Source organism: Odontesthes bonariensis, chromosome 6 (assembly GCF_027942865.1).
Source record: "Odontesthes bonariensis isolate fOdoBon6 chromosome 6, fOdoBon6.hap1, whole genome shotgun sequence".
Taxonomy (NCBI): Eukaryota; Metazoa; Chordata; class Actinopteri; order Atheriniformes; family Atherinopsidae; genus Odontesthes; species Odontesthes bonariensis.
The window spans coordinates 9,786,024-9,797,003 of record NC_134511.1 but is presented as its reverse complement, the minus strand read 5'-3'; the positions used below and the strand labels follow the sequence as shown (position 1 = coordinate 9,797,003).

The window sequence follows — 10,980 nt, the reverse complement described above, 5'->3', positions numbered from 1 at the left end:
CCCAACTGTTTTCATCTTTTAAAATGATGAATTCTGCTAATATCTTCAAGTTTCTTCCACTGTTTTTGGTGCGCATTCAAATGGGAATGTTGAGTTCCTCTCCTTGTGCAGAGCACCGAGGTGGCCACTTGCATTTTCTGGCGGTTTAACTCATCGATTTAACATTTCAGCTCCTGAGCACCAGATTCCTTGTTGGTTAAAGCAAACTCAAACTTCATGAAGCTTTTTTTGGTCATATAGTTGGTTTGAAACACTAATGCAAATTTTAACACCTAAAAAGTTTTATAACCAATCACCTCATAAGTATACGACTTATTTATCTTAAAATGTCTGCGTTCAGGCTTATGTTCAGATGCTTGTGGCACCACAAAAAGCTTTTCAGTCACTCTGGTATGTCACATCATTCAGCCTCGTTTCCCCTTCTGAGGGTTTGATACTTTTCCTGATGTCTTCTGCATCTGTAACTAGGTTTTATTTGCATTTCTCCCTGAACAAAGTATGACGTGTTTGATGGCACGCTCACTTTTCTTTGTCTTAATTTGCAAACAACTGACCCAGAGTTCCCAAACTGCTTTGGATATCCACACACTTCCCTTGTAGAAACTTTCCCTTGATTGGACACTGAGAAAATTCCTCTTTTCTGACTTCTTAGCTTTTCGTGCGACATTTCCCTCTCCGACAGCTGTTGAAGCAGATGCATTTAAAACCGGTGATCAATTCACCTGAGGACAGCTCAAGGACAATTTGGACAAGTTGCGCTCTTGTTGAAATCTGTAGAAAATGTCTTTATCATTAATCTGCATCACTTTGCCAACATGGCAATGGATCAAAATATGAAACACTTGTTTATTTTACTTTTACATATTCATGTTTAATTTAATTTTTCTAGATCCACTAAGTTTGTGTTTATTTCAACGTCTACACAAAAATAATGACATCTGTTTCCAGACTTCTGGACAAACGTTTCATTTCACCACGTTACCTTTAAAATCCACTTTTCAATGCTAGAAAAGCATTCAGATTCAACTGACTGATGTTTCTCTCCAAGAATAAACCTACAATTGAACTTTTATGATATTAAACTACTAAATGAAGATGATCCAGTTTGTTTCTTTGACACAACAAATGTTTGATTCATATTTGTTTTATTGTTTGAAGAATCCATCCAATGATCCTCTTTGTGTTGGTTTTGCATCTGTCCACATTCCCCTGCAGGAGAGAATATAACACATTTAAACACTTTTCCAGGTTTGTGCATGAATATAAACAATCACATTTTTTCCATTTGGAAAAGCTCAAATTTGAACTCCAACATCTTTGGTTTTAAAGTGAAGCAGCACGGAGGCTGTGATCTCACAATCAAAAATTTTCAGTAAAGAATTTAGAACCTCCCAGATGGGATTCAGCGTTTCTTACCTTCAGTCAGAGTCTGGCACAGAGTTCAGGAATAACTCGATGTATCGATGTCCTAAAAATCAGAGAACAAATCAGATGTGAAGAGAAATTCTGCCGGCGACCAATGAAGAGCAAAGATTACAGAATACATTTGTGCTTTTCCATGTTATTATATCACAGTATAATCATCCTTATGGAGGGTTTCTGTAATCCTTTTAAATAACATAAAAGGGGCATTTATTTTTTCTTAAAGGTGGTATATTAGTGCCTCTTTTCAAAAGCTTAAACTTTTTCTGAGGTCTTAATAAAAACTCTGACGTGCTTTGATGAAGAATAACCCGGACGCTGCGGCAGCTTCTTTTTAATCCATCAATTTAAACCTCTATTCAGGTGGATAATTTCAGGGTGTGGAGTGGAGTGACGCACTCGACTGCACTCCCCTCTGTTCCTCAGGGTCTGCCTCTTTTGAGCTCTGTAGCAATTAATGACTCTCGGGAGGATGTTATTGCAACATGAGAGAGCGTACAGTAAATAGCTTCTGTTCTGACCACACACTGAAAGACCAAAAACTAAAAGAAAAATACTTGACAAGCGATTTTATTCTCAAAGATTTTTCTCTTGTCTGCAGTTATTAGGGCTCGAGTCGTAATTCCTCATACAATATCAGAGCTAATCAACTAGCCCAGGTTGAGGGACTGGATAGTGTAGTGGTACGATTACCATCTTTCATGTGGGTGGCCTGGGTTCATATCCTGACACCTGCTTGAAAGGTTCTACTTCCAGTAATAGTAGTAGACCTCCTTACCCTACCAGTGTAAGTCGCTTTAAAGTGTCTGCCAAATGCATAAACATAAACAAGTTGTTAAAACAGGCACCACTGCTGGCCGGTTATCATCACTATCATCCATAACCTTTTCTGTTTGAGGTTCTTAGCTGCCAACAGTAACAACTGTCACTTATGCAAGCATGCTTTTTGGGGGGGCTTTTTTATGCCTTTATTATATTGGACAGTGAAGAGAGACAGGAAGTAGGGGGCAGAGAGAGGGGGAATAACATGCAGCAAAGGGCCGTCCGATGCGGGACTCGAACCGGGGCCAGTCGCACGAGGACTATAGCCTCTGTACATGGGGCGTCTGCTGTACCCACTACGCCCCTTATACGAGCATGTTTAATCAACGTCTGTTTTCCTAATGGCTGTTATCTGTGCTGTACTGATGTTTCAACTTCAAACTGGTCAATTGGAAGTCAGATTTCCTTGCTATACTGGTAGAGCATTTTTATTTTTACAATTTAGTCAAATATATAACTAATGATGAGATTTTATGTTGATAGCAAAGCAAAAGCTCAGAGCAGAGTGAAGTTTGAACTCTACTGACACACAACAAATGCAGCCTCATCTGAAGTTTAAGTGGGCCAGAGATAAGGAGAAAAAGGGCTGCATAACCTTGTTTATGTTTATGTTTTATGCATTTGGCAGACGCTTTTATCCAAAGTGACTTACAGGTAGGGTAACGGGGGTTTTGCCTAAGGACCCCTACTGGAGGTAGTACCTTTCATGCAGGGGATTTGAACCCAGGTCACCCACATGAAATGTGGCAACACTACACTGTTCAAAATCTGAACGGTTCGCTGAATTCCTTTTCAGTTCAAAACAGGTGACCAAAACAAAAATGTTTTTTTCTGAAGTTTTGTGGTGGTAATGACTTAAGAGATTTTTTTTCCATAATGTGTCCTCTTTAGAAAAGTAATTGATATATGCAGTTGCACTTTGAGGAATTTCCTCCGGGATCAATAAAGTTTCCTGTTTCGGATTTATTTGCTCATACAACATATAACATATACATATACCTATGTTCATCCGGTCTCTGGACATGGCGGTCGAAGCGTCCCTGTGGCAGCTGAAGTAAACGTCCGCCTCTCCACTCGGCTTCCCGTTTGGTCCACATTCCAACAGGATCTTAGACACAACTAGAGGAGAAAAGAACTGCGGGGGAAGAACAGACGCTTTATAATCCCACCATATGCTTCATCTGATGTGATTATTATCATCCCAGCTTTTCTTTTATTACCTTCACAATGTCCTCTCCAGAAACCTGGAAAGGAAGTCCTCGCATGTGGATGAAGTGCGTCGGCGCATCGGAGCTCTGAACAGACCCTGGTGCAGCAGCTATATCACCGGGAGCAGTTTTTAGTGGCTCGACCAAAGACATATTTGTAAAGCAAAGACTTTACATAACAAGTGGATGCATCATGTTGGAAGCCTGCCCATTTAAAATATTTAATCAGTTTTAACTAAAGTTGTTTGAGCTATAACTTACAGGTTAATACTATTCTAATAATTACAAAACAAACTGGGTATTATAACCTGAAAAATACAGATGGGTAAACAATAAGTCCTGACATCCCCTCACCAGATCCGTGGTTGGTCCTGTTCGTTGACTGGGAGCTGGTCTGGGAAAAATCTGAACTCTTCTTCTTCCTCTTCCAACTACTATGAATCTCGTCACTTCTGCTGGGAAACACCTCGATATATCTGCAGACATTACAAACGGCACAAGAAAAAACAAGTATAATCACCAAGATGAAGAGATGCTACAACATCTCAACTATTGGCTTATTTATAGAGAGGCTTTTTGTATTCAAATGATGACATTTGATATTTTCTGTAGGGCAAGGAAACCTATGTGTGGATTCTAACGTCTGGCCACCCATTTATTTCAAGCACCTAATTTAGAATAACCTCATAAACAATTAAAAATCAATGATTTTGCCCCTAACATTTATTGACATCCTTCTCTAATATTTGTATGCAGAATTGTTGGCAAAGATATCATCGCCCAAACATTAATTCGAAGCCATCTGGAAGCTTCCTGCACCTGCCTGCTGGTCATAGTTCCGTTAGAATCTGCTCCAGGTCCTAAATTTGAAGGAATCCGTTGGAGGTGCACTTTAAATCCCTCTTCTGCTGACAAACTTCCCCCCAAACCTAGTTTTCTGACAGTCATGGAGCCACTTTCTCTTCTGTGTGCTGGCTTGGCAAACGCACGTCTACATGTTAAAGCATTTTTCTGCCTCTCAGAAATATGTGGAACAATCTGAGCTGTGGGCTGCTCTTGGTTGCGTTGGTACTGTTGTTGGTCCTTTAGCTTTGCTCTGCTGTGGAAATGACGGAAGTCAAAGAGGACTAAGATCTGCTTTATCGTGGAGTGGAAGACTGTTCAAAGCAGCTTTTTTCTGTGCTTGTTACCCGCGCTTCTTCGTAATTTATAGTTTTTTTGGTGCTTTGTTCTCTTTGGGGTAAAATTGGCTGTTGTTGGTCCCTCTGAGCTAAGGCTTATCTTTAACAAATCAGCTTTCAATTTACAGAGATTTGCCCTTTTAAGTTTTTGGAAGACTGCACACAAGTCTGCATGGGATAAATACCCCAAACATTTGCTCCTCACAGGCAAAGTTACAAGTATAAATAAGAGCTAAGATGTCTTGCAAGATTGTTTTCTTTTTCATTTTTTTTGTTTGTTTTTTGAACGAACCACAACAACCTAGTTTCATCAGTTTCATCTAAGCTCAACATTCTGGAAGTTCTCGTCTTCAGTTGGGAAAAAGAAACCTGGAAACAAGGAGCCCTTTTTCAAGTAAATATCCCAATTAAATCATTTATTCAGATTCTGTAGACCAGGCATCTCAAACTCCGGTCATCAGGGGCCGCTGTCCTGCAGGTTTAAGATGTTTCCCTGCTTCAACACAGCTGACTCAGATGAAATGGATCTCTTCAAAAGATTATTAAATTCTGCACAAAATGAGGCGTTGATCTGAATCAGGTGTGTTGAAGCAGGACCGGAGTTTGAGATCCCTGATGGAGACACTGAGAATCAAACACAAGAGTCTTTGGTTTTTTTGTTGTTTTTTTGAGGAACTAATTCAAATTCCTCAAACAAATTATTTTGATTCCACCAAATGTTTTCATTTGCATTTATCTCTCGATATTCTGAGCAGGACCGAATCTGCAGCATCTTACCTGTGTCCTATGAGCTCTCTGTCCTTCTTCAAAGCTTCATCAGCTGCTTCCTGGGAGGTAAACTGCACGAAAGCTTCTCCAGAATTTCTTCCTCTAAAGTCTCTGACAATGGTGATCCCGTTCTCCACTAGATCTAAACCTGCAATGTACACAACATAAGTAATCTGCCACCAAAGATATGATGCGCAGAAGCTACTTAAACTTTCCTTGACTTTTGATCATTATAAAGAATACAATTTTTGCAACATCGAACACAAAAACAGATCAAACCAATGGATTCTTACAAAAAGCTGAATAGCCGAATGTGAGATGAATTTTTTTCAAAACTTGTATGTCAGAACTCTTAGTTTTGAGATTAACAAAGACTAAAGAATGCAATAAAAACAAATTAAGTTCCATCATGATCATAATCTTAAAAAAACAAACATGTAAACTAATTATTCTGATTTGATTAATAAAAATGCTGAAGACAATTCAGCGTATTATTCTAAATCTAAACCCTTATAAGTGACACCTTTCGTTCCTTTTGTTTGATCTTTATAAAACTGATGACAATAATGAATACATTTCATTTTGACTTGACAAACGCGGCTGTATTTTAAAGAATATGCAGAGTTATTTGCTGACACACAGGTAGTGTACCTGAAAAGAAGTGGGCGATGTCCTCCTCAGTGCAGGAGAAAGGGAGCCCCCTGATCAGCACCACCCCGTCTGCTGCTGGAGTCGTCTGGACGGCTTTCTTCAGGATGGCTTCAGCGTCGCTGTTCGTCACTTCAAAGACTGAAAGCAGCGCATGTATTTATTTATTGTTTGAGTCGGTCACCTCCCCTTTTTAAAACCAAAGAATATTCCCCAATCTACTCCCAAGCCAAATGAGCTTCTGTCCCTTCACTGTGGTGTGACATGGAGAAGGGTCAAAGATGGTAACCACGGCGTTTTTGTCTTCCTATATGAAGTGCTGTTAAACTAATGAAGACGTAGTTATGACACGTTACACTTCTACTACAAACATATCACCCCAAATCTTACACAGTGGGACTTAAAAGCATTATGGTCTTAATTGTTAAAGAACAAATTGATGGTCATTTTTAGAAATGATGACTCTTTTGATGAGATTTCGAGACTTGAAAATAAGCATTGCTGCTCATAGCTCCTGAAACCTCACAGGATGCCGTCGTGTGGTGTTTTAAAAAGTTAAATGCGTGTACTTGAATGAGACCCCCTGTTGTGACCTGACCTGACCTGACCTGAGGAGCTACAGATTTTGCAGCTCCACAGGTAGTGACAGAGTCCTGCTGGTACAGTGCAGCTGTGGCTGACGTATGTCTGGATCAGTCAGAGACGCAAACCTTCAACGTAACGTGGGCCGACGTACTGCCGGTGCTTCTCCAGAGCTTTGCTGACGTCGTCCTCGTGCTCCATCTCAATGAAGGCTTTTCCCGAGGGTCTGCCCAGTTTATCCAAAGACAGGTGGATCCCCTTCTCCCCATCCCGAATCCTGCAGTCTGAAGCACATTACTACCATTTTACTAAAAAAAAAATAAAAAATCCTTGCATTCAAAAAGAACATGTGTCGGAGACTATCCGACATTGAGTGATGAGTAAAGGTGTCGCCCTGCGGACGCTCACCTGAGAAGAACTTCCGGAGGTCCTGTACTGTGCATGACCAGGGGAGACCTTTCACCTGCACGATGTACACCTCTTTGCTCTCTGTCTCTGAATCAGACTGATAGTCTGGCAGTGGTGGGTACTCATCTCCACAAGGTGCTCCTGTCTAGAAGACAAGCGGTCACATATGGCTTTTCAAATATAAACCTGCAGTGAAGATATCAACGCCAGGATATGACAACACTCAGCAAAGTAATGAAACTGTACTTGAGCACAGTACTAATTCTGAGTGCAGACTATAAAAAAAAACCTGTTGGAAGGTGTTAAAGTACCAGTACAATCTGAGTGAAGTGAAATTTATTTATATAGCGCTTTTCACAGGGTGCTTGCTCTTTTTCCAAATTAAAATTCCAGACTTTTTTTAAAACTGATACTTTTTTTCCCCAAGACCTTTACTTTATGTACTTGTAACTTGTGCGCCTACTGCCTACTTCATTGGTTGAGATTGTACCAACTGTGTTTATTAGAAATGTTAATTTTTATAGGCTAGTATTCAATGAACAAATGCATTATTCACAGTAAATTATGCTTTTACTGATGTAAACATTCAAAACATGAAAATCACAAGTAGATAGATAAGTCAATAGATCTCAGCAGTGACATTACGAAAATGTGCCAGACTAGGCTAAGCATGCGTTGATTGGATATCCCATTAGGCTAATACAGTACGTGACCAGTTAGTAAAATTATAGTTTTATAGCCTACCTTCCTATTTCTCATTTCACAATGCCTTTCAGCATACTGTAAAATTCTACCATACATTTATTTTCCATACTTTATTAAGACTTTCACACAAAAAATCAAGACTTTTCAAGGTCTGGAAAACAGTGCTTCAAAATTCCATACTTATTAAGACTTTCAAGACTTGCGCAAGCACCCTGTTTTCAGCAACAAGGCGATCCAAAGTGTTTTACAACACAGAAACAACAATCAGGTATAGAAATACAGAAATAAAAACATCAAAAAAATCAAACACAGAAATACAGATACAGAACATCAATCAGGTCATCTTAGCTAACAGTAAGATTGGTATAACTATAACAGAGCAAAAGTACATTTAGCTAATAGTAGGATTGGTATAACTATAACAGGTAATTTGAGTACACTAACAAAAGCTAACAATCATGGATAAACTTTCCTCTAAGAGGAGGCATTTAAAAAATAGCTAATAACAGAACGGTTCATATAATGAATGATAACAAATCTTTAAAAGACTTTCATCTGAGAGGAAATATTAAGGTTGATACAGTGGTAATAGGTCTTAATAGGCCATTTGAATATGACTAAGTTTTCCTCCTAGTGAAGTATTAATAAGATTAGAGGACATGTCGGGTTTCTCAAACATCACAAGTCGCCGATGTGAGCAGACTGCATGCCAACCCCAGACCCACGGGATGTTTTGAGACTCACCTTGGTGCAGAAGCTGCGCTGACTGCTTCTGACTGCAGCCTGAAGCTGGCAGACAGCCCGGGTCTCTGAAGCCCATGTTCGCTGCTGTATGAACCCACACCTGACCGACTGAGGGGGGCTTCTTGTTATGCTCGTTGTCGGTAACGTAAGCTGTCTCAAAGCGACACACCGCTGCAGTAAAAACAACATAGATTTACCGTTACCCGACATTTTGTCCCAGCCTAGCCGGAAGTCGACTAATAAAGGTTTGAGTTTGTTTTAGTAAAATAAGCAGATGTCCGAATTCAGCGGGGTTGATTCAGCTAGATGCGCAGGTTTGCATCACAGCAAGGAAAAGCTCACGTGGGTCAGTGACAGTCAAGGGCAGCGCCGGCTCGAGCCTCTTCACGGTCAAGTTGGCGGTGCCATACGTTCCATTTCCGGTTTGATTTTTCACAATAAAAGTCTAACCCTGTGGTTAGCAGTGTTTTCTGGATTTTATATAACATTTTGCAGTTGCAAAACTCCACTTGTATTTGCTTTAATTAATAATACTAACCTTGCACTGATATAGTGATGCCCAGTACGGAAGAGTATTAGGGCCAGGCATAAGAAAAAATATTTATATTTTGCCTGTCGAGAATAAAGTCGACATGTCGAGAATAAAGTCGAAATGTCGAGAATAATAATAATAATAATAATCTCGACAGGCAAAATATTATTATTTTTTCTTATGCCTGGCCCTAATACTCTTCCGTAGCCCAGAGAGGTGGGTATACTCTGTGTAATTTGTGGCCCTTCCAGCTGAAATCAATACAAGATGCTATAAACAGTGTTACACGGTGAGTACTTTGCTGAATTGAGTTAAACTAAAAATGGGCCAGTAGTATATACATATGTCACATGTCATCTATTGCCTAATATCAGGGGGTAAGCATCTGTATAAAATCAGTGCCCTCGATATCAAGCATTAACCTAACCAAACCCTTCAATTAAGGTAACTAGTAGCTCGTTATTGGCATAGACTGATGAGATCATGTCTTTCCTTCTCATGAAAAAAGGCTCACACGTGAATTTGATGCATATAAGAGATTTGGAAATGGAAATACTCTGTGTAATAATTGTCAAGGGGTCAAACTAATGCTTGTTATTTCTCAGTTTTCAACCACATATTGTAGTCTTCATCAGCCTTCAATGAAGCTGCTCAGTTGTCATAACCCACTTCAAACCAAATGGCCCTACATATTGCCAAAGTTGTGTATTTGTGTTTTCTATAGTGCTAAAAAATCCCCAGCGAAACATTTTTAATAGATTTCTTCATCAGCAGAAACAATTTATTTGCCAATTTATTAATTAGACTTTTAGAAAGCCAGGTAACATCCAAACTAAATCTATTTTTACAACAGAGCAAACGTAAAACTGAACGAACACTTCATTTCAATCTTACAGGAAGTGTATTTGCTATTAACTTCTTCTTACTTGACCATGTTTGGCAACTTTTCTCTCAAACACTTCCTCTCTCACGTAATATTTCCGGCACACTGCCATCTATAGGTTTGGATGTATTAAGTTTTCCATCTGAGTCACTGCAGTGAGGAGTTTTTCCATTTCTTCCGCTCATCCAGTCAAAGAAAATAACTCTTTCTACTTTGAGATTACTTAGTGGATTCAGATGTTGCTCAGTAGAACAACCACCTAGTTTTCTACCTAGACTGACAACAAACAACCCCAAAATTTCCAAGTTAATATGATAATGGTGTTTTTTTTTTTTTCAGCTTTTTATTTTGAACGGTAATTTAAACATAACAGGCTAAATCAGATCAGATTACAACAGATGATGCTAGAATATATATTTTAAAAAATTATTTCCCCCTACATTTAACCAGTTTCTACTTGTGAATCATCTTTTTACTGTAGAATGGTGGATTCCAAATAGTTTGGAATAACCCTATCTTGAATATTTCTGGTTCATTCATCCTTAACCTACAAAGACAGAAGGTTAAAAGTATCTGTCATACATTAACTCTCCACACCCGAATCTTCACCTAGTACATAATTGTTTTTAAATGTGTGATGCCTAATTTAGCAGAGAGACCCTAACAAGGCGCGAGACAGATAAGAGAACGGCTGCCGAAGAAAGTGCATCAGGGTTTTTGATTTTTGTCCAGGCTGAACAAGAACCACTGGTTGGACTGGGCTGCTTTCACTGGAGCGAGCCTGAGATAAAGCCAAAACAGGAAGAGCAATGAGTCCAGCATATAGCAGAGCAAGTATTCTTCCATCAGTTTGGAAGGCTTAACCTGATACCTGAACATAGGTGTAAGTTTCTGAAATCAATAATCTGACATTCCCTCCTACTCCTTACCATTTGTGTGTAGATACAACTGAATAGATAAGCACAAATTCTGTGTCTTATGACAGGCTCATAGTAATAAAGTGTGTAAAGATACATTTTAAAATGGGTTATTTGGTAAGTTATCTGTGCTGAAGGTATTCATGGGGATTTATTCAGT

The 10,980-nt window shown here is 39.2% G+C and overlaps 1 protein-coding gene across 1 annotated transcript; it reads right to left on the bottom strand.

Moving 5' to 3' along the window:
- Nucleotides 1-805: 805 nt before the first annotated feature.
- Nucleotides 806-8,858, bottom strand: grsf1 (G-rich RNA sequence binding factor 1). Its single transcript, XM_075467284.1, has 10 exons — nt 8,489-8,858; nt 7,040-7,184; nt 6,760-6,915; nt 6,053-6,190; nt 5,411-5,549; nt 3,807-3,928; nt 3,465-3,562; nt 3,244-3,379; nt 1,417-1,468; nt 806-1,209 (listed from the first exon to the last, which is right to left on the bottom strand). Exons 1-9 carry the CDS (start codon nt 8,696-8,698, stop codon nt 1,419-1,421), a joined length of 1,194 nt encoding a protein of 397 aa, XP_075323399.1. The 5' UTR covers nt 8,699-8,858; the 3' UTR covers nt 806-1,209; nt 1,417-1,418.
- Between the last annotated feature and the right edge of the window lie 2,122 nt (nt 8,859-10,980).